This window comes from Piliocolobus tephrosceles, chromosome 1 (genome assembly GCF_002776525.5).
Source record: "Piliocolobus tephrosceles isolate RC106 chromosome 1, ASM277652v3, whole genome shotgun sequence".
Lineage (NCBI taxonomy): Eukaryota > Metazoa > Chordata > Mammalia > Primates > Cercopithecidae > Piliocolobus > Piliocolobus tephrosceles.
Window position 1 is genome coordinate 17,589,263 of NC_045434.1, and position 24,071 is coordinate 17,613,333.

The 24,071-nt window shown below is 47.2% G+C and overlaps 1 protein-coding gene across 1 annotated transcript in view; it reads left to right on the forward strand.

Annotated features, from left to right (window-relative positions):
* Nucleotides 1–23,766, forward strand: part of C1H1orf198 (chromosome 1 C1orf198 homolog) — a 29,897-nt gene extending 6,131 nt beyond the window's left edge. The window contains exons 2-4 of the mRNA XM_023191837.2: nucleotides 6,751–6,801; nucleotides 18,258–18,800; nucleotides 22,296–23,766. Coding sequence (XP_023047605.2) covers nucleotides 6,751–6,801; nucleotides 18,258–18,800; nucleotides 22,296–22,352 — 651 coding nt within the window. The 3' untranslated portion in view covers nucleotides 22,353–23,766. The remainder of the gene's footprint in view (nucleotides 1–6,750; nucleotides 6,802–18,257; nucleotides 18,801–22,295) is intronic.
* Nucleotides 23,767–24,071: the final 305 nt, after the last annotated feature.

Consider the following 24,071-nt stretch of genomic DNA (forward strand, 5'->3'; position numbering starts at 1 on the left):
AATAACTGAAACATATCTTGGTTGCTTCTAAGTTTTGGCAATTATGAGTAAAACATCTGTGTGTAGGTTTTTTGTGTGGACTGAAGTCTTCAGTTCATCTGGGTAAATACCAAGGAGTGTAATTATCTCACTCCGGTAACATATTTATTTGTGGAGAAATACATATAGAAATAACTACAGCAGAAGCACTGTTGAATTTGTGCATGGAGCTGCGATTGGGAGGCTCTCAGTTAGTCAACATGTCCAGGTTGCTGTCATTATCAGTGACAACAACCAGTGTTGTCACTTGGTAATTAAGCCTTACAGTTGATCCACAGGACAGGCTCTGGCATCTCTGAGGGAGTGATGGGCACGACACAGCTCACCAGGAACAATGTGTTCCACCCGGGATGAGCCAAGATACCCAGGCCACCTGGCATCACTACAGGGTGACACACTCTGCAACCTATGGGACTTTCTGTCCTGCTCACATGCTCCGCTGTCTAAACCTTATTTCTCTAGCTTATAGAATTTCTCAGTTTACATTTCTTACCTTCAAGCCAAGATGCCACAGGTGTCAACCAGAAACTCTCCTTATTTATGAACTTCAGGCAGACGACCATTTCTGGCGTCAATCTGTGTGTTGTCGCGTTCCCAGATCTTGATGCTGTTTTAGAATCACCCAGAAAGCCTCACTCCCCTGTTTTTCCTGGAACAGCTTGTGGAGGCGCTAAGGGAGCCCCCATGCTGAACAGCGCCCTCTGCAGGCGCTATCCATCCACATACCAGAAAGAAACACTTGCAGAATGCGATGAATATCAGGATGTTTGTTATGGTTGTAGCCTGTGGTGTGCTGGTAAATATTTAACAGCCGGCTCTGGGGGAGTGAGGCGGACTAGCCCTGACTTCTAGCATTTGCCAGTTGCCATAACCAGATACTCCACTGTGGCCTGTTCCATGCTCTTGGCGTGACTAACGGGATGCACAACTGGACACCACGCTATGTGGTATTTCCACCTTACACATACAATGGATGCAAATAACCTCAAAACCATGGATAATAGTAACTGTATTGAAATGTTGAGTTTCTAGTGTTTGTTACTTTTTTTTTGGTGGGGGGGCACACTTTAAAAAAACATTTCAGTTTTTAGAGTAGTTTTAGGTTCCAGCAAAATTGAACAGAAAGTACAGAGGGTTCCCACACAGACCTTTCCCAAAATGTACACACAGACATGCATATGCATGCAGCCTTCCCCACCATCGACATCCTAAACCAGAGTGGTGCATTGATTGCAATCAATGAACCTGCATTGTTTTTATCATTGTCATGCGAAGTCTCTGGTTTACACTAGGGGTCGCTCTTGGAGGTGTACACCATGATGGTATCATACAGAGGGGAGCCACTGCCTTAACAGAAATCCTCTGTGCGTCACCTGCTCATGCCTCCCGCCCCCCAGGCTCTGGCAGCCACTGATCTTTTTACTGTCTCTGTAGTTTTGCCTTTTCCAGAATATCATATAGCTGGAATCATACAATATGTAACCTCTTTAGATTGGCTTCTTCCACTTAATAATATTCATTTGAGGTTCCTCCGTGTCTTTCCACGACTTTTTATTGTGGTAAAATACGTATAACAAAATTTACCATTTTAACCACTTTTCTGTGTCTAGTCCGAGGCATTTAGTACAGTCACAATGTTGTGCAATCATCATCACCATCCATTTCCAGAACTCGTGTATTATTTGAAGTGAAATTATATCCTTTAAAGAATTAAACTCTGTATATATTAAACAATAACTCCCCATTTCCTGGCCTCAGTCCCTGATAACCTCTGTTCTACTTTCTGTCTCTATGATTTTGCCTACTCTAGGTACCTTATATAAGTGGAATCATACGATTTTTTGTCCTTGTGTCTGGCTTAGTTCACTAAGCATAGTGTCTTCAGGGTTCATCCATGTTGAAGCCTGTATCAGAATTTCCTTCTTTTTTAAGACTGAATAATATTCCATTGTATGGATAAACCACATTTTGTTTATGCATTCATCTGTCAGCAGGTGCCTGGTTGCTTTCATCTTTTGGTTATTGTGAATGGCGCAGTTATAAACATTGGGGTATAAGGATCTCTGAGCCCGTGCTTCCAGTTCTTTTGGGTGTATACCTAGGAATGAAATTGCTGGAACAAATGGTAATTGTATGTGTAATTTTTTGAGGAACTGCCGAAGTGTTTTATATAATGGCTGCTTCATTTACATTCCCACCAAAAGTGCACAAGGGTTCCAGTGCCTCCACATCCTCACCAATATTTGCTACTTTCTGCTTTTTGATAGTAGCCATCCTTGTGGATGTGAGGTATATTACCTTTATTTTTAATACAATGGATTTAATTGCAAGCTTATATAATTCACCTTTTAAATCACGGAGTTAAACAAGGTATTTAACAACAGGTTCAAGAAATTCCTCAAAATTTTACAATCAGCTCTCGTTAGTTGGTGCAAGCCTGCTCCAACACACCTCTGCTTGCAGCCTTGCAGCCTCCAAAAATAAAAGTGTCTAGGAACCATAGAGTTGTTAAGCCCTCCAGTATCCATTTTTTATCAACAAGCAAAGAAGTAAATGCTGGCAATATGATTCAAACATGTATTCCAGCACTATGGAAAAAAAATATGTGCTTTATTATTATTTTTTAAATTCTGTTTCATTTAGGGTTTAGGAGGTACACATTGAATTGGATGAACATTACCCAGAGAAGAGCAAATACTCAAGGTCTCTGGGATGTTAGGGGAAAAGATTGTGTGTGTATGTATCCCAGAGTTCTTGGAGCTGCGTGGGGACTGGCAGAGCCTTTTACATGTAGTGCTGGCCTCTGATAATTGCCAAGTGCTCTGTGTTTCTGGTGGCTTTCTATAGCTTCCCCTCTGCTTTTTGGCTTTCTCCTCTGGGATTTGGTGATGGGAGGCATCTTTCTGCCCTGCACTCCAAAGAAGACATTGTTTCTGGAGAGATTCAGTGCTGCCTTTGGTATGGATGCCTCTTACGGAATTTGACTCCGAGGATAAGTCCTGGCCGACAGTGAAGCCCACTCTCGTCGGGTGGCCTAAGTAACAGATGTGTTTTGGCACTTAGATGATTTCAGATCCTAGGCGCCAGAGAGAGGGGTGGGAAAGCCTTCCAGGCAGTCCTAGAAAAAGCCTATGTGATTGGTCCAAAAGCACGTGCCTGGCCTCATTTTGGTTGCCTGCTGGTCACCATGGGAGTGGAAGAAAGGATAGCATTGTATGCGTGTGAGTGGGTGCCACCACTTTGCAATTCTGATCCCATTTGCATCCAACACCCTAGGGAGCCTGTTCTTGCCACCAGTGCTTTTTGTGGCTAGAGCCTGCAGTCGAAGGCTGACATCAGAGCTTCCATCACATTTTTGTTTGGCATGTTTATTTTTGTTAAGCACTTTATTGTTTTTTATGAGCTCAGAATTACAGAAACCCAAGGAATCTTCCCCTTGACTTCATTTCTTGCTGGAGCAAACAAAAGACTATTGACTCAACACTAAGTTGGGGAGAAATCACAGTGTGACCCTTTCTACCCCTGCGACCCCCTTGGAATTTCAGCTAATAATGGGTTGCAGTCACTAGAGAGTTGGCTGACCCCAAGCTCTGGGCTAAGTCTTTGTTCCTCAGAGTCTTGTATACTGAGCCACCTTCCAAAGCCAAAAGCCTTATTATTCTAATCTTTGCAGATTTCAAAGGGACTCAAGGTATATAATTAATATTTAGAATCATATCGAGTAACAGGGGAGTCCAGCTACATCATGCCGCGCCCTGGCCAGCGTTCCTGCCCTCTGCCTGCCCCGCAGGTGTTCCTACACTTCCTCTTTCCATTTGGGTGGCCAGCGGCCTGTCCGATTCTGGATGGAAGGAGCACCTTTGCCAGTTGATTTCCATTTACCTTCTTCCAAAGATCCAAAGCCGGGTCTCTGCTCTACCCTGTGGATGGCTGGCTGTTCCTTGTGGGACTAAGAGCTGTGAAGAGCTGGTGAAGTCTTAGGGGGAGTATGAGTGTGGGGTGTGGAGGCTGGGGAGGAAAGTCAACCTGTGAAAATATCCAGGCTTGTGCGGAGATCATTTATTCACGAAGAGTTAATGAATGATTAACTGGAATAAATGATACTTATTCCATCAGCCTCTTTTATTTTTCCCATGTGAAAACAAAGCCCTTCTTGGTTTGATTACTTCTAAAAGGAACTCAGAGGGTTCTGAGGATTTTAGGGACTTTGGTTATTTAGCTTAACTGTACCCCTAGCATACACACAGAGACATGGACCAGGAGCCCCCTACAGCTGAAGGCTGGCCCTCCGCCTCTGCTAGGAGACATCTAATCGCAAAGCCTTGGAACTCACATTCCTTCAGGCATCCATTTCCATTTTTGGAGGAACGAAGTTTGTGCATTGGGAAGTAACTTGAGTTTAACTGAAATTCCAAACAAAATTAGGTTCCTCTCATTTTTAAAGGTTTTGCTTGACAGCCATGAGGCAGTGCATACCAACCAGTTCAGAAGTCAGGATCATACACCAATACCATTACAGGAGATTGACTGTAACACTTTGAGGATGGGGGTCTTCTTACTGTGCACATGGTCATCAGTTGCACACACTACATGGTTCTCAGAACTGACTGTCTGATACACTTTAATGCAGCTTGACCCAGTTTGTAAGGCTTTCCCCCGACTTTTGTAATTCTTAATATTTATAACTAGGATCTTTGTTAGTGGTGTTTTTTTTTCCTGATATAAATGTGTTTAGTCCTTTTATATGCACTCCTGGGAAAATAAAGACCTAATTCTGGCCTTTCAACTGTCTCCTTTCCGGGTTTTCCTTGCTCTTTACCCCCAGTATATGTGAAGTATTTGTGCCACAAATGTACCAGTCCCTACTGCACAGAACCAAGGCACACAGCACAGCCATCAGGACACAGAACCAGATCTCTGCCCTGTTGATGGCCGGCTCTTCCTCCTGGGGCCAAGAGCTGTAAGGAGCCTGTGCCCCCACATCGGGAAGTCTTGGGGCAGTGTGAGTGTTGGGAGGGGGAGATTGTGGGGGAAAATCAACCTGTGAAAGGATCTGGGCTTGTGCAGAGTTTGTTTATTCACATGTTCTCAAAGAGTAAGTGAGCATCCGCTACGGGCAGTCGCTGAGTCTTCCAGGCACTGGGGATGGAGGAGTGGACAAAGGCCCTGCTGTGTCACCCTTGTCATCTAGGGTTGGCCGTGCTTGGGCTGTGCTGGGGAGTCATCACACACTTCCTTCCCCATCCCTCCTTCTTGGGAATAGGCCTTCAGCTGCCCAGACCCTGGCATGCCTTCGTTATTCGAGTTCAAAGACTGATCTCACACTGGCCATTCATGTTAGGAGGTGTCTGCACAGAGAACGCAGGCCCGGGGTCTGGAAGGCTGAATGTGTACACTTACATGTTAGTGAGGCACTCCCCCTGCGTGGGCCCTGGCATTTGCCCCCAGTGTCTGAGGCTAAGCTGGGGTGGCAGAGGCTCTGTCAGAAGCTGAAAGAAGAGGGTCTGTGGGCAGAACTGTAGATGAGAGGGAAGCCAGACCACTTGACTTAGGGGCGCAGAGTCCGTATACCTCTGGGTGGGAAGAAAACGGTTATCCAGGGATACTTAGGGAAGGACATACATCACCTGGAGTTTTGGGGAGATAAGGATATGATCTCAGTTTAAAATATTTTATCCCATTTTCGTCTGTATCACCCAGTGTGTCCTGATTTTTCATCTGAAAATAGTTCCCAGTAGAAGCAGTCAGACATGGTGCACACCTGTAGTCCCAGCTGCTCTGGACACCAAGGCAGGAGCATCGCTTGAGCCCAGGAGTTTGCGTCCAGCCTGGCCAACATACTGAGACCCCATCTTTTAGAACAAACAAACAAACAAAAGTTACCCAATTGAAGCTGGACACAGATGAGACATTTGCTAGCACAGGAATAACTGCAGGCAGAGGGTGGGACCTAAGGAAAGGTGACTTCTCCAAGTTATTTGTGCAGGCCAGTGAACAAAACATACTGGATCCAAGGTCAAATTCCTAGTGCTTGTTCTATGGGGCTCTTTCTGTCCTGCTCTGTTTGGTGCGGGTGGGGCGTGATTTCAGAGTTCTTGTTACAATTAGTCACATGGATTACATTGGCGTTTTTCTTCATTGATTCTGCTGATCCATGCCCTTGAGCTCTCCGGTAGGCCTGTTGGGGAAGAGGGGAGCTCCTGTGTTGGCATTGACTGGCAGATTATGGCCTGGCATTATTTTCCCAGATTACCTCATTTAATCCTTATAACAGCCCTGCAAGGGAAGTATCATTCTGCTTTTACAAATGAGAAAACTGAGGCCCCAAAAGGCTAAATCATCTTCCCATGGCCACACAGCTAATCATTGTCCAGGGCTGAGTCTGTGCCTGATTCTGCTGAGACAATCAAGCCCTCGTCCACTCCTATTCAGCTCATCTGTCTGAGTCCCTTGGGGGGCCTCACCGGCATTCCCTGTTGTCTGTTTGGCTGGGGAGGGGGAGTGTCTGGCAGCCTCAGCGGGAAAGGTGAGGGAGCAATCTGGCCAAGATGGTCAGCACGTTATATTGAGAGTGTCAAAGCATCAGGCTCATTTAGAGCCAGCAGTTGGGATTATTCCTAGGTTTTGGTTCCCTCGTGGTCCTGGGTGGGATGTTTGCAGGGGATATGTCTAGGTTTGGATTTCAGATTTATTCTTGAATTTTTATTTCAGGATCTAACTTGGCAAGATGAGCACTCTGCCCCTTTCTCCTGGGAAACAAGGGTAAGTTGGGTTAAATTTAGATCTATTTGTTCTTTTAAAAAGAATTGAATAGTTGTATATTTTTCTTTCAGCATTTGATGGACTCAGAAGACAGCCCCCTGACTGCCAGGCTGCAGGGGACATGCCCATTGTTGGTAGAAAAGGAGGGGATGGGAGGAGCATGGTGAGGAACTAGGAAACTATTGTGTGTGGTTTGGTGATAGAGTTCAAAGTAGTAGTGCTTTCAGCCAGGGTCCAATGAGGCCCCATGATGCCCACTGATTAAGGGGGCCAGCCCTCTTGGGGGCCCTTTCTCTGCTCATACCTCTAGTCCCCGCACTTAGCACCTTGGTGAGAGATGCCCATAAGACAGAGTTTTGAGCAAATGGCAGGCGACGAGCCGGTTGATAGACATAGACATGCATTTAACTAATTCATCCCAACTGGGATCACTATTCTGTCTCCCAGCCATTCATCTTCTTCATCATTATCATCATTGCCAGAGCTGCTTAAGAGCATCAAGCTTCACTGATGTTAATTCATTTTCCCCTCTCCTAAGTTGCCCCAGTAGAAGTACATTCATAAGCAAAATGACTAAAAGGCAGGTGTCTTTAACCCAAGGAACAGAAATAAAAGACCAAGATTTTCTGAATTCTAGAACAATTTGGTGGTGTGTGGTGGAGAGTTCTTTACGTCATGAGAGTGTGTTATAGACAGAGACAGCGGTGAGCCTGGAATAGGGCTTGGACTCCTGGGCAGATCAGGGTTTTTAAATACTGAAACTTCAAGGCACTGGTTTTGTGGTTTTTCACTTGTCCACATCGTTGCTGATCAGAGCCCTCATCCCAGCAGGAGGCCTATGAGCAGGGTGGGCCCGAGTGAAGGACCCTGAGAGGCCCTTATGTAAGCAACTGTGTCTTAAAATGAGATGTTGCCCAAGGGTTCAGATGGACAAGGACCTCTGGCACTGTTCTTGGTACACAGACAGTATTTAGTAAGCTATTGCCAGTTGCCCTGGGTGAAGCGAGCTGGCCTCAGGGCATGGGAGTGTGGGACAGTTGAGATGATTGTTAGAGTTAAGAGGTGATTTTGGGAAAGACGTGGCATTAATTTAGTCTCCCTAGGAATCTGGGTACTGGTTGCAGGGGTGACCAACATTGTCTTGGGAGAGAGCACAAGATGTTAAGGAGCCACCTGCAATTGGAATAGCTCCTAAATCCAACCCTGGATCCTGTGTCTACTGACATTGCAAAGGAAGTCATAGGTGGGTAAAAAGTGCATCATTACATGGATTCTCAGCTGGGGCCCTCAATATTCCTTTTCTGTGGGCTCCCAAAATGGGTAATTGTGAGAAACACTAATCCTATAGATGATATCTAGTGGTAATAGCCAGATAGATTCTCTGTGTGTTGGAAATGAGCAACCTTGGGTGTGGTGGCCCAGAAAGCAGTGCAGATTTTCCTGGACTGGGTCTGTAGTTGATGACATCACAGTAATAAAGGCAGAGGAAAGTAAAAAATAGTTAAAGTCTCCTAAGACCTAAGCTCATCATGTTCCCCATAAGAATATCTATTCTCTTAAGAATTTACCTTGTTAAATGTTCCCGAATCAGCTATTTGTGGGATAGGACATTTCATCTTTTATTAACTTGGCATAAAAGACATTCTGGGACAAGGTAGTGCAGCTCCTGAAGTGGCCACTGATACAGACACAGCTGCTGGGGCCAGAGTGGGAAACAGGTGCCTGGAGAAGTTCTCGAGAACAGAAAGAGCAAGTACAGTCCACTTGGATCACACTTGTGCTGAGAGACTCATTGTCCACAGATGCCAGCATATCTGGTCCCTTAGGAACCAGTGTACATTGAGGAAGCTTGCTAAATCCAGTTAACATGTGTCACCTATCATAACTTGGATCCTTTTAGTAAAGTGTAGTCTTCATTGCTCAGAGTTTGCAGTTTCATTTCATGTTCATGTTAGATGAGAGTTCCAGTTTGTTTCACAAACTATTGGGCTTACTCTGTGTCCTCACCTTCCTGTTTGATCTCTTGAGGTCAGACTTACTATAGTTTGCTATTAGAAATGTCTAGGGGCAAAACATAGGGTATCTCGGAGAGCAAGGGAGCTGTCCCTTCTTCCTTCTTCACTAGACAGTGCCGAGTTTTAGAAAGCCCATCACTCATTCCTCTTTAGTCTTAACCCTGGAGTGCCCTGCCACCCTGCTTGAAGAGATTTGCCAAACTCTTCTTAAGACTTCAAGGCTTATAAGATCCTCATTGCAGAGCCACAAACAGGAGGTGGCTTTAGTGAAGGTAGGACCCCTCAATCTCCAATTGCAGGAATGGAGGGAGACTTGAACCCCATTTCTTGTTACCTCTCAATTGATGCCTTCCTAACTCTATCAGTTCTCTATAGATGCATAACAAACTTAATGGCTTCAAGCAGCATTTTATGTGCTCATGATTGTGTGGGTCAGTGGTTGGAGCAGGGCTCAGCTGGACTGTTCTTCTGTCAGCCTTGCCTGGGATCACTCATGTGTCATCTGATCTCCTGATGGGAACTCGATGCTCTGAGAACCTTGCTCATGTGTCTGGTTGGTGCTGGGTGTTAGCTGGACCACATGTCTCCAGCAGCCAGCCTGGACTTCTTCACACAGAGGTGGAGAGATTGGTGTGCAGGAACGGAAGTGTACGAGGACTCTTTTTGAAGCTTAGGCTGGGTAATTGCATAGTATCACTTCTCCTCTGTTCTGCTGGTCAAATCAAGGCACAAGCCAGGCCAGATTCAATGTGTGAGGAAAGAGATTGCACCTCTTGATAGAAGAGCTGCAGTAAGTTTGCACCCATTTTAAATCTAAGATTCCGTGCCCTAGTAACTATGTCATTCATTCCATTCTTAACCTTGGTTATTTCTTTCCATTTTTAATTAATCACTCATTGATTTTTTTTAAGTTTTATTTTTAATTGTGGCAAAATACACACAACATAAAATTTCACATCTTAATCATGTTTAAGTGTATAGTCTGGTGGCATTAAGTACATTCACATTTCTGTGCAAACATCATCATCCATCTTGAGAACTCTTTTCTAAAATTATTATTTTTAATTGACAAATGAAAAATTATATATATTTATGATGTATAACAAGATGTTTTGATATGTGTACACATCGTGGAATGATTAAGTCAACTTAATCCACACCTCCAGAACTCATCTCACAAAACTGAAACTCTGTTCCCACTAGAGAATGACTTCCCCCCACTCCCGCTAGCCCGCGGCAGCCACCATCTATTTTCTGTCTCTGAAATCATTCATTGATTTTTTTTTTCCAGTAGACATTTATTGTGTACCCTGTTTACGTCAGACATTATGCCGCAGGCCCAGAGTTGAGCATAGGCCACTTCTGTGCTCGAAAAACAGCTCAGTGAGTGGACAGCTATGTTTGGTGGCAAATCTCACTTAGGACAAAAGCTATAGCCACCAAGTCACTCCAGTCATTTTCCCCATTCATTTAACCCATATTTGTACACATGTTGGGTAGATGTAACCTCATGCCCTCCTTTGGCTATTCAGTTCAATAGGCATTTAACGGATGCCAGCAGAGTGCCCAACTCTTGACTTCTCCATCCTCTGACAAACCTACCTACACAAGGGTAAGCATGACCCAAGGTCACGGCCATGGGCAGAATTAAGAATCACAGGAATTTTTGGTTTCTCACCCAACTTTTGCACCTCCGTATGGCTTCCTTTCTCTTGGCCAGCCCATGACCGTTCCACTTCCACAGAATGAACTGCAGTTGTGCTTGGGACCGGTGGTCGCTGCCCCCATGCAACGCAGCTTTGATCAGGAGAGCTCACTGTGGCCTCACTGTAGCAGCTGTGCGCCTGCCTCATTTTCCAGCCTGTCCCCCATGCCTCAGTTGCCTCCTCTGAGGCTGATGCTGGCTATAGTGCCTCTCTTGCCCAGACTTCTTCCATCATGGAAGGGAGGGCTGCCGGTCCCAGAAGTGGTGGGGGTGGTCGTGATTGTCATCTTTTCCACTCATCTATCAGCTTGGCAGGTGTGCAGGTGGAGAGGGGGCCAGTGGGGACCTAATGTTGCATTCCTATCTCATGCTACTGCTGTTTTGAGAGGAAAAAACTCAGCACTTAGAAGGCTTCAGACCGGATGAGGAGGCAGGGAGTGGAGAGAGGATTCTTTACATTCCCCAGGCGGCCTGGGCTGGAGAATTCAGAGGAGAAAATGCCTTTGGGGCAGGTCAGGCCCTGCCTCAAAGTTGGCTGGGCTCTTGGGACCCCATCCCCAGCCTTGGTTGGCTGGGCTCTTGGCTGGCTGGGCTCTTGGTTGGCTGGGCGTTTTGACCCTGTCCCCAGCCTTGCCCCTCCTCCAGGCTGTCTGTCTGCTTCTCCTTTCTGGCTACCGCATTCCTTCACCTGATGTCCAGCTGCCTATTAGGACAGTAAGTAGGTTGGGCTGGGGATCGGTTTCTTGATTTGATGGATATCAGAAGATCTCAGGGGGCCAGTATAGATCATTCCCAGAGTAGGGAAGCCTTCCAGAGCCCTCCTCGGGAAGACACGTAAACATTTATGAGCACAGGCCCTTCCTCCGTGCTGTGCCCATGATAGGGATGTGTGTGCACTTTGAATTCTTTCACCCTTGGGAGGCTGGTGTCCCTGTTCACGCTGTGGGTCAGGACACCGGGATGCAGGGGGTCAGGTGCCTGGCAGGTCGAGTGGATGAAGAGCAGTTGGAGCTCAGGTCTGTCTGTGGCTTGCAGGGCTTTGCTGCCCCTGGTGGGACAGAAGGGCTGTTCCAGCAGGATGTTCCTGGACATAGAGGATTCACTGGCTCTGCTCGGTGGTTCCTCTTCACTTCCAGTCACAAGGTTTCTGAGAGGCAGGGCACCCTGGGCTGGCACCCACCCACCCGCAGCTTGGTCTCTGCGCTCCTCACCGAGACCCCCATCTCTGCCCAGCAGTCCCCTCCCTTCCTCCTGCCCTTCCTCTGGGCTGTGCCTCACCCCTTCCTGAGACAACAGTGGACCCCTGTGGGCCTCTGCTCTCGACCGTTCCCTGCTCTCCATGTGTGTGGGGTGATGTGTCACTCGCTCAGCCCTGCCCGCACCCTGCACTGCCATCCCACAGGCTCTGTTCTCGCCTGCCTCAGGGACCATGTTCCCTTGAACCTCAGTGTTTTGCTTAGTCTCCTGACCCCACCCTGCACTGCCATCCCACAGGCTTTGTTCTCGCTCATCTCAGGGACCATGTTCCCTTGAACCTCAGTGCTTTGCTTAGTCCCCTGACCCCATCCACCTGAGAAGGCCCCACCTGCCCTCCAGACTCAGCACAAAGCCTCTTTTCACACTTGTCCCAATTAGGAATCTCACCACGTGCCGGGTGTGTGCTGAGCACCCTCCCTGCATTGCAGCATGTAATCCTCACAACAATCCACTTTACAGGTGAGGAAAGCAAGGCATAAAGTGAGGATGTGAACCAGGCAGTCGTAAGCCCAGGGCTGGGCTCTTAACCCCTGTGCAGCTTCCAGAGTTGCCCTCTTCCTTGTTCCCGTTAGGAAGCACTGTGATGGAGGAAACAGCGATCGTGCTGATGAATTCCTTGTTGGTGCATCTTCGTCCCTGTGAGATGATGAGCCCAGAATGGCAGACACAGTTATTTGTCCCTTAATCTTGACATCCCTGGGGCACCTCTGCACCCATGCCCTGTTGGGCCTCCGCTGAGTTTTCCCTGGCTGGTGTTTGTTGCCTTAGAGGCTGACGGGGCGGGTGTTTGTTTGCTTACGTTCATTGCCCTGTCTCTTTGGGCCCCTGGGTTTGTCCCTGCCAGCTGCCACTTCTACTGAATTTGTGATTCTAAAGGTTTTGAGTATCCTCCCGCTCATCTTCCTCCTCTTCCCTCTTTGGAGGGGAGGTGGCAAGAATAGGTGTTAAGTGGCTGGTGAATGTATTAGGATTTGCTCCATTAAATGGTGATCTTTTCTGACAAGGCTTCTGTAGCCTTTGTCTCAACAATTTAGATCTGTCCAAGGCTGCCAAGCCAAACAGTTAGTTTTGGCAGCCTGCCCTCGTCTTTTACTGAAATATTACACATTCCTCTTCAGTGAGTGGGACGTTAAAAATAGACACTGGGCTCAGTTGTGGTCCTTCTGTTTTTAGAACAGACATGGCCAACTGAGACCCAGTTCCCCGCATGGGGCGACTGACGCCCAGCCCTGGCCTGGCTGGAGGGAGTCCGCCCAGCAGAGCCTCCGTGGGCACTTGGGACACTGAGGCTGGGCTGTCAGTGTTGCTGTTAGGAGGGACGGTTTCCTTGTGGACTCTCCTATCTCCCCTGTCCCAAAGACTATAGAAGACCACTAAGTTGAATCCCCAAACCCTGGCTTTCTGTCTGTGGCCAGCGCCCATGAGTTGGCGTTCCGTGGCCCATGGGTTCCTCCCCTTCATGAGCCTCATCCTCCCGCCAGCCCTGGCTCCCTGTTGCTCAGTGCCGTGGGAGAGGCTGACATGACCTCCTTTCTCAAGAGCCCAGCTCTTTTTCCACACCTCTAGAAAATGGATTTTTGTTCTAGGAAAGTCTAGGACATGCCCTGAACTGGAAGAGACGGGGAATGGCCAACAGTGTGGAGTCACCGAAGCAAAAAGCAGTAAAACTTACTTTGAAATGACAAAAGGGGCTCTGCCTTCCTGTGGCCTGCATGTCGGTGTGTCTTTGAAAATGAACTTGGAGCCACTTTTCGCTCTGTCCTGGTGCTGTGTGCACAGACACCAGTACAGGTCCCGCCTGGGCAGAATGAGGTCCCTGGGCGGGATGGGCTGCAGTTCCTGAGAGATGGGCTTGATCTCCCCTGGGCCCCCACCTGGCCCTGCTAGAGTCTGTTTTTATTATAGTTCCTGGAGTTTTTAGAGCTGAGCAGAGTCAGATCTAGACAGGGAAAAAGGTTCTTCCCCTACCCCAAGAGGTTTGTGTCTAGAAATTCTAGATGACACACCTGTTTCCTTTGGGGAAGGCAGTGGGGAAGAGGCCTAGCACCCAGCAGGGTGATGGATGAGGACAGGTTTCTTTTTTTTACATATAGTAGTTTGAAATATTGATGGGGTACATGTGAAATCATAGACTGTATGTTTACGTTGGGGTATTTGGGGCGTCCATCACTTCGAGTATTTATCATTTCTATGTGTTGGGAGCATTTTACGTCCTCTCTTATAGCTATTTTAAAATACACAGCACACTTCACTATAGTCACCCCTCTCTGCTATTGAACACTAGAGCAAACGCTTACTCCTATCTCGTTAACCAACCTCTCTTCATCCCCTTCCTACCCACACACCCTTCCCAGCCTGCAGTATCTGTTTCTTCTACTCCCTGCCTTCATGAGATCATCAGGGCTGTTTTGTTAAAGGAGATTGTAGTTATACGTTATTTGCAAAGTTATGAACAGCATACACATACATAGGGAAAAAGACTTAGAAGCAAATGCATTGGAACTTTTTTCTTCTTTAAGTTCTTGTCTTCCCCATAGTCACCTCCAGACCCCCTAAACTAGGTAGCTGCTTCTGCCAGCAAAGCCCTCTCCTCTAGCCAGATGACACCCTCCTCTGAAGGGCTGTTGCCAGGTTTCCGGGTCTCCTGTTACCCAAGCAGGGATGGGAGCAACCTCTGTCATTCTGTTTGAGGAGGTCACACCAAGCTAAGTGCTGCCTGGTTCCCTTCCCGCAGCACCCCTGAAGCAGCCCAGGAACCACTGTGATGGGTGTCTCCCCCCAGCATCCCTGGCTCTGCCCACTGCTGCCCTCCACGTACACAGGAAGTTCTGTCTCACCTTCTAGAGGCTTCTGAGCAAAGACACTCATGGGAGAAATTGCTGATCCTAAAAAAGCCTGGGGTTTGATGAAGTGCTCAGTTTTAAGTGCTGTCCTTACACTACAATTTCCAGAGCAAAGTCAACTCTGTCCCCTGAGCTGGGCCCCACTTCCAAGCCATTTTTAGTGATTCGCCTATTTCAAGAAACCATCATCTCTATCCCACAGTTTTTCTGTATTCTGTTGTGGAATTTGGAAATACGCAGAGTATTCAGAATGCATCACTCGGAAACAGTCCTTTAAGATCAAATTAGATCACACACATACATAAAGAAATCCTACTGTGTCCACTGCTCCTGGTGGCTTCCACGGGTGTCGTACCTGGTGTTATTTTGTAATGCAGGATGCCCAGCCATGGATTCAGGCTTGGAATCTCGCGATCCAGGTTGAAATCCCAGCTGCCGATCTCGTAGTGGGCTGGTGACCTAGGACAATTTAATTATCACTCCAATTCTCCATTTTCTCATTTGTAGAATGAAAATAATAATAATTTAGAAACAACATTCCTGACACATCAGGCACACTGAGTAATCTACATTGTCTTTAACCAGAGCTCCTGGAAGAACCAATGCTTTGATGGCTGTCGCCCAGGTTGGAGTGCAGTGGCACGGTCTTGGCTCACTGCAACCTCTGCCTTCTGAGTTCAAGCGATTCTCCTGCCTCAGCCTCCTGAGTGGCTGGGATTACAGGCGTGCATCACCATGCCCGCCTAATTTTTGTATTTTTAGTAGAGACAGGGTTTCACCATGTTGGTCAGACTGGTCTCAAACTTCTGAGCTCATGATCTGCCCGCCTCGGCCTCCCAAAGTGCTGGGATTACAGGCGTGATCCCGCACGTGATACACCGTGCCTGGCCCTTGGGTTTTATTTCCTATAACATTGAGCTTCAGGGCAGCCTAGGCTTACGTTTTAAAGTTGAATTCTTCGTGGCCTCATGATCTCATCTCCCAAGCCTGGAGGGAAGACGTCTGGCCATCAGAAGCTGGGCTTTTAGAAGTCTCAGACTCAGAGAGCGTGTGCAGCTCTCTGTGTTCAGGGCCTGCAGTTCACACAGGAAAAGCAGTATTTCCATCCTTGCCCTGACAAATACGCCCCTGCCTGTTGGTGAGAATCCTGGGAGAGTGCTGCTCTCTGCAGAGACTTAAAGAACTGAACAGACCATTGATTATGTGAAAGACTGTGCATGAAAGGCATGAAGAACCATGTTGTGTATCTTAAGTTAGCACAGGCAGTTTCAAATTATCGTACTCAGTGACTGAAAATGCTACTGTGATGTACATCTGGTGGCATTAGAAATTGGGGCAGCCGCTAGAAAGCAGATTTGATAGTATGCATCCAAAACCATAAAAAGGAAAGGTTTAAATTGTTTGTATTTTGATGTTTCACTTCTAGAAATCTGTCTAAAAAATTAACCCAAAATGAGGAAGAGATTATATGCATGAAGATGTTTATGGCAACCTTAATTATAACAATAAGGCCTAGAAATAGCAAATTGTCTGATAATAAGAAAATGGTTAAGTAGGTGGTGTGACAGCTACTGAAATATTTTTACAACCATTAAAAATAATGGTCATAATGACCATACAACAACATGGATGATGCTTTTGATTAAGTGGAAAAGCAATACCCCAAATCACATGCCCAACAGAACTACAGCCTCATAAAACACATATATAAAAATGGTTACATAGAAATAACAAAAAGCAGTAGTGATCATGGGAGGAGGGAAGGATTGTGACTGATTCTTTTTCTTTTTTCTATTTCCCAAACTTTTTGTCATGTAGTTTTATTACTTTTATTTATTTATTTTTAGTATATATTTTCTTTTTTCTTTCTTTTTTTTCTTTTTTTTAATTTGAGATGGAGTTTCACTCTTGTTGCCCAGGCTGGAGTGCAATGCCGCGATCTTGGCTCACCACAACCTCTGCCTCCCGGGTTCAAGCGATTCTCCTGCCTCAGTCTTCCTGAGTAGCTGAGATTACAGGCATGCACCACCACGCCTGGCTAATTTTGTATTTTTAGTAGAGATGGGGTTTACCCATGTTGGTCAGGCTGGTCTCGAACTCCTGACCTCAGATGATCCACCTGCCTCGGCCTCCCTAAGTGCTGGGATTACAGGCGTGAGCTATACCATGCCCGGCCTGTTTTTAATATATTTTTTGAGACAGGGTCTTGCTCTGTTGCCCAGGCTGGAATGCAGTGGTGCAATTGTGGCTCACTGCAGCCTTGACCTCCCAGGCTCAAGCAATCCTCCCACCTCAACTGACTGAGTAGCTGGGGACCACAGGCATGTGTCATCATGCCTGCCAATTTTTAAAAAAAATTTTTAGTAGAGAAGGGGTCTCACTGGTTGCCCAGGCTGGTCTTGAACTGGACGCAAGCGATTTTCTATCCTTAGCCTCCCAAAGTGCTAGGATTACAGGCATGAGCCACCACATCTGGCATATTAATTGATTTTAGAAAGAGGCAGGGAAGTATGAGGGAGTAGAAATGGTGAGGGAAGAGAGAAGTCTTCAGAATTGATTTTAGACATAATTGAGATTACAAATTGCTTGTTCTGCAGAGCTTGGAAGACAACATTCTACTCCAAAGAGGTGGTTTAGGTTGCCATGTAATGATTTTGGTGGTGAAAACAGCTCAGCAGTATCATTTTTAGAGATCACTGTGGTTAGCAGCATCCAGATCAAGGAAAGCATTTTGTGGGTGCTCAGATGTGGGGCATGGGCTGTGATGGGTGCTGGGCCCTGCCCTCTGGGTGTTTGTGATCTGAGGCTGGGTTGTGACCCTAGCTGCGAGTGTCCTTTTGTTGCAGTGTGCACCTTTCCTCATTATTCTCCCAGTGAGGGTCATCACCTGCCAGGAAGGTGCTAAAACCACGCTGGAGGAGACAGGCAGGTGCCCTGTTTAGCAAGCAGAGAGCCCTTACTCATCGGTAATACTGAGATGCCTTGAGCTGCATGTAGCATAGAGCATGAGGGGTTGTATAAGTATTAGTGTGTTCTTGTGTTGCTTTGAAGAAATGCCTGAGACTGGGTAGTTGATAAAGAGAAGAGGTTTAATTGGCTCACAGTTCTGCGAGCTGCACAGGAAACATGGCCTCAGCATCTGCTTGGCTTCTGGGGAGACCTCAGGGGGCTGTGTCTCATGGTGGAAGGCAGAGGAGAGCAGGTGTCTCAGATGGCAGAGCAGAAGCAAGAGGGAGAGAGGCAGGGGGAGGTGCCACACCCTTTTAAATGACCAGATCTCATGGGAACTCACTATCATGAAGACAGCATCCACCCCATGATCCAGACACCTCCCACCAGGCCCCACCACCAGCACTGGGGATTACAGTTCAGTATGAGATTTGGGAGGGGACCACCACCCACAGTCTCTCATCCGGCCTTGGCATTTAAGCTTCTGATGCATTTCAGCTGTGCAGTGGAAGTCCTGACCATACCCACCACCACTCAAGACAGACAGTCCCAGCACATGGGCAACAACTCGTGTGTGGCTGGCATGCGTCCGCATGCTGAGGAGGGGGTATGTGAGCTGGCACACCTGTAATGGTCGATTCTCAGTATCACTTTCTTTTTTCTCTCCTTTCTCACGTCCCACCCTAGAGTCAGATGGAGTTCAGTATCTCTGCCCTGTCCATCCAGGAGCCGAGCAACGGCACCACCGCCAGCGAACCCAGACCACTGTCCAAAGCTTCCCAGGGCTCCCAGGCCCTCAAGTCCTCCCAAGGCAGCAGGTCCTCCAGCCTGGACGCCCTGGGCCCCGTCAGGAAGGAGGAGGAAGCATCCTTCTGGAAGATCAATGCTGAGAGGTCCCGAGGGGAGGGGCCTGAGGCCGAGTTCCAGTCGCTGACCCCTAGCCAGATCAAGTCCATGGAGAAGGGGGAGAAGGTCTTGCCTCCCTGCTACCGGCAGGAACCTGCCCCGAAGGACAGGGAGGCCAAGATGGAAAGGCCTAGCACCCTCCGTCAGGAGCAGCGTCCTCTTCCCAACGTGAGCACCGAACGCGAGAGACCCCAGCCCGTCCAGGCCTTCAGCAGCACGCTGCCTGAGGCCGCCCCCTCCCAGCTCGAGGGGAAGCTGCCATCTCTTGACATCAGGCAGGACGACGGGGAAGACACCCTGTTCTTGGAACCCAAGTTTGCACAGGTGGGTGGCCTGCACCAACGTGTTCTCAGGCAGGGTTGCACCTTCTTCCATGGGGACTGAGAGGGTCCCCCACAAAGCAGGCAGGCCACAGGTGCCCATGTTCTTTTTCCTCTCCCCCTGCCTTCCTCCTTCCCCTGCCTCTTCCTCAGAGGATGCCTAGGCTCAGTGTGCTGAACCACCAACACATATGCAACAAGACAAGTTTTGCGAGTCGATCTGGGTGCCCTGATTTGTGTGCCAGTTAGTGGATTCCGTGACCCACTGCACTTTCCCGGGTGTGGGGGCTGCTATCAGAAGAGGCCCCGGGAAGGCGCTACGCCCAGGGCTGTCACAGCTCAAGGCTGTGTTAGGCCTTCTTTTTGGGAGCTATCCATAGAGGCAATGGTCTGTTCTTTAGGATTGGCCTGGATTTGGACCAGGGTAGCAGCCTGCTGGCAAGCTGCCTGCTGGCAAGGTGGGCAGGCACACTTGGGAGGCCACACTGGGTCTTGCCCGTCTGTGGGCCTTGCTGGACTCCTGGCTGCCTTGCTGAGGAGTGAGCCCAGGATGCAGTTTCCTCCATGTTAGCCGCACCCGGCCTCCTATGGCTCTTGAGACTCCTTGGTTCTTGTGGTCACTGTTCTTTTTTTTTTTTTTAATTTTTTATTTCCATAGGTTTTTGGGGAACAAGTGGTATTTGGTTACATAAGTTTTTTAGTAGTGATTTGTGAGATTTTGGTGCACCCATCACCCGAGCAGTGTACACTGAACCCAGTTTGTAGTCTTTTATCCCACACCCTTCTCCCACCTTTTCCCCCTGAGTCCCCAAAGTCCTTTGTGTCATTCCTATGCCTTTGCATCCTCATAGCTTAGCTCTCACTTATGAGTGAGAGCGTATGATGTTTGGTTTTCCATTCCTAAGTTACTTCACTTATGATTAGAATAGTAGTCTCCAATCCCATCCAGGTTGCTGCAAATGCCATTAATTCATTCCTTTTTATGGCTGAGTAGTATTCCATCATATATATATACACCACAGTGTCTTTATCCACTCACTGATTGGTGGGCATTTGGGCTGGTTCCACATACTGAATTTTAAAAGTTTTTTTATTATGATAAAATATTATTAATATAAAATATTATAAAATATACCATTTTAACCATTTTACAGTATACATTTGGTGGCATTTGAGTACATTCTCAATGCTGTGTAACCATCACTACCATCCATCTCCAGAACTCCTTTCAACCTGCAGAACTAAAGCTCTGGACCTGTTCAACACTAACATCCCATTCCTCCCTCCCCCACAAGCTCCTGGCAAGCGCCATTCCACTTTCTGTTTCTGTGAATTTGACTCCTCTAGGTACCTCATATAAGTAGCGCCATATAGTATTTACCTTTTTGTGACTGACATTTTACTTAGTGTGGTGTCTTCAAGGTTCATTCATTTTGTAGCATGTGTAAAATTTCCTTCTGAGGCTAATATTCCATTGTGTGCTTAGACCACATTTTGTGTATACACCGATCCATCAACAGACACTTAGGTTGGCTATTGTGGTCTGTTAGGAATAGTGCTGCTGTGAACACGTACGTACAAATATGTATGTGTTCTAGCCCCTGCTTTCCCTTCTCCTGGGTGCATACCCAGATGTGGAATTGCTGGGTCACATGGTGGTTCTATTTCTACTTTTTTGAAGAACCTGCATCCTGTTTGCCACAGCAGCTGCGTCATTTTACATTCCCATCAACATGGGTTCGAGTTTCTCCACTCCCTTGCAAACTTGTTATTTTCTGTGTCTGCTAGTGCCATGTGAAGGGGTTTGAGGTGGTGTCTCGCTGTGGTTTAGACTTGCCTGTCCCTGATCATGAGTGGTGTTGAGCCTCATTTCATGTGCTGATTGGCCATCTGTGTCTCTTCTTTGGAGAAATGTCCAGTGGTCCCTTGCCCATTTTTAAATTTTTGGTTATTTTGTTGTTGAGTTGAGATCATCACTGATAACACTGAATGTCACCCAGAGCGGGCTTCCAGTGCTTCCATGCCTCCCTCGGCAGATGGCTGCACGTGCTGTCCTCCTGAGGAGGGAGGATCCAGCAGTGCTAGTACCGTCTCCCCACCTCGGCTCCCCATCAGCGCTCCAACCTGTCCTCCTCTTCATGTTTCTGCACCTTCTTAAGCCAGTGCTTTCAGCCCTCCCGTTTCCTGCCTCCTCCGGTACCTGCCCATCTCTCCATTCTGTTTTCTGTCTACATCCTCCTGCCCATCAGCTCCTCCTCACAGACAGGCTGTGTTCGCTGCCTCCCTAACCAGCACTCTTCTCTGAGACTCTGCACTGGGGGCTTCCTCTGAAGGACGTATTTCCATAAAATAGGTGATAGTCCCTACTCTAAAGAGAAGCAGGAACGTGTTTCTGTGTGGGCAGTGGAGAGTAGGAGACAGCACATGAAATTCCTTTGAGAGAACAGATTTCTGAGAGTAAAGCACAGTGAAATGCCACTGGATTGAAGAAACTGGAAGGAAACCAGAATAAGGAAAACTGGATTGCACCTCTTCCATTCTGCATGTTTTGCCTCACTCTGCACCAGTCTCACATGCAGCCAAACTGGGCCTGAGACAGGTGTCAAGGGCAAGCCCCTTAGGCCATTGCCTGCTCTTGCCGCCATGTATGCATTTTCTGCCTGCCGGCTGCTTGGAGGGCGGACAGTCAAGGTTTCTTTGCTCAAGAGAACCTCAGCGCACCAGGTAAATGTCTGCCGGTGTTAGGCTGGAGGAAAGGGACATTGGAAACAGGCTGCTGAGTGGAAGCCAGTCAGAAGGTTTATGAAAACAGCAGCAGCTTGAGACAGCCTGTGCTTACAAGAGGGGACCTGTCAGTCAAGCCCTTTCCCCTGAAAGAAGAATGAAATTAAACCAGGCCTTGTGGTGCACACCTGGTGCATGCCTGTAGTCCCAGCTATGTGGGAGGCCGAGGCGAGAGGATCGCTTGAGCCCCGGAGGCTGAGCCTGGAGTTTGGGAAAATCACCTCATAACCTTTCACAAGATCTGAAAGAAATAAGCTTCACATTCTTTCCATGCTTTGTTTACTTTCTCAACTTTGCAAGTTCTTTTTTGTTGTGTTTGTGTGTGATGTTTGTTTTATATTTGAAGGAATATCTTTATTAATTGTTCTCTTATTTAGGATGAATAAATTTAAACATGGCTGTCATTCAGAAACATAAAAGATTTATGGAAAAATACAGAGACATTGTTCTTTTCTCTGTAAGGTCTGTAAGCTGCTCCCAGCCATGCCTGGGGTTGAAGAGGGGTTAGTGTTGGATGCTGGCAGAGTGTAGGTTGCATTCAACTTTATTTAATCTTCTGATTTCAAGCACTGAGATAAATTGAGGTCAGGGAACCTCTGAGACAGAAGTAGGCTCTTTTATCTGGGTCGTTTTAAATGAGATGCTGTTTTTAGATTATGCATAACTGAAAAAAAAAGGCTCATGTCTGTCTTCCATGTTTTTGTCCTTTCTACAGGTCAGCTCAAGTAATGTCGTCTTGAAGACGGGATTTGATTTTCTGGACAATTGGTAAAATGTATTAGAAAAATGCAGTGAAGAACCCTAAAATGTTTTCCAAAGTGGTGTGGTGGAGGAGGATAAAAAGGGCCACCTTTTCCTATGTATTTTCCTGGTTTCTTGACACTCTTTTCTTAATCATTTGGAAACTGGTCAATATTGCAGATTTTTTCTTTTTTGGTAGAACCAGATATATATGCTATTTTCTGTGATTTGATAACAGAAGTTTTACATTTGGAATTTTTAAGGTCTGTTAATAATTCAGGAGATCTTGTAAATAAAACTTCTGTTTCCACCTCCACCCAATTTTCCCCCTCCTCAAAGGATGTATTTCCACCAAGTCACAAAAATCGTAAAAGTGATTTCCATCTCCTCCATTATTTCCCCTCCCCCCTCCCCTTTTTAACATATGGGTTCCTTTTGAGGGGTGATTGAGGGTCATGTTATCAGCCATGACATCAGCATGCTGGCCGTGACCCCAGAAAGATTGGCCCCCAGAGACCTTCTTAGCCAGCACTCGCAGCTGTCCGTGACTTCTCTGGTGGAAGCCACATCTCTCGCATCATGTGCCACCCTCCACTTTCACGCCATTTCCAGGGAACAGACTGCGGGTATGTGGCAGCATAGTCTTTAAGCTGCCCTGATACGTATTCAGAGTATGGATCGTTGTTTTTAAAAAAGAGTTGCATGTTTAAAGAGTTTTGTATTAACTTTACATTATTTTGTATCTAGATTATCAGCAGTGGGGCTACCACTTTCTTTGGTTTTGTATCCATTTCCTCTTGGAAGTTCTTGTTGCTTATGTGACCTGTTGGTTGTTCCCTGGACTGGGCACCTGCACGAGTCAGGGCAGATGGCAGGCGTGGCTGGAGGACAGGGCTCTTCTTCTGCTTAGTTGTGCTAAAGTCTTCCAGCGTGGGACTGGTAGAAGCAGTGGGCATTCTTTTTCCTAAGGGCTAGCCAGGCTGCATCATGACGGACCTTCCCCAGCCCTGACCACCACCAGAAGCAGAAGAGTAGAGTTTGTGATCACCTCAGCAGCACCCGTGGAGACCTGCATGGTGTCATAGCAGCAGTATCTCTTGGAGCTGGTGCAGACGCCAAGGCTGCCCAGTGGTACAAGGTGGCCCACCTCCCCTAGGGAAGCTGCTACACTCACAGGCTGCCCTGCCTGGTGGCCCTTGAGCTGTGTGAGCCTGCAGGAGCCATGCAAGCAGAGCCTCAAGCCCGGTATGGCGCCATCTCCACGTTGCCATCACTGCGTTCTCACCTGAAGCCTTAATCTCTGTGACCCCTGCCAGTGAGTGCTTGGTTTCAATACCAAAGTGTGTCTTTTTTTTTTTTTAATGCGTGTTTCATAGGACCTTCTGAAATGATTTCCAGAATATTTTATCTGGCTCCAAAATAAAGCACATCGCAACTCACCTCAACCCCTCATCACCTCCAGGAAAGTTTCTGCCAAAGCTGTGGCATAGCCAACATTTGGTTTGGTTCTTGCCAATTGCTTTATGTCCCTAAACCTCATTTGGCTCCTTGAGGTGTATTTTATCTTTCTCCTTCAGTGATTTACTGTAACTTTTCAAATATTGGTTCTTTCTGTACCATTTAAGTATAGTCGATATATGTGAGGCAAAAAAGGTTTCAGCACGGTGGTGAGGGGAAAAAAGCTTAGAAATCCCAGTTGGCACAGCCTGAGCAGGCGCCACCTCCCCTTGGGGCTAACGGCACCATTCAC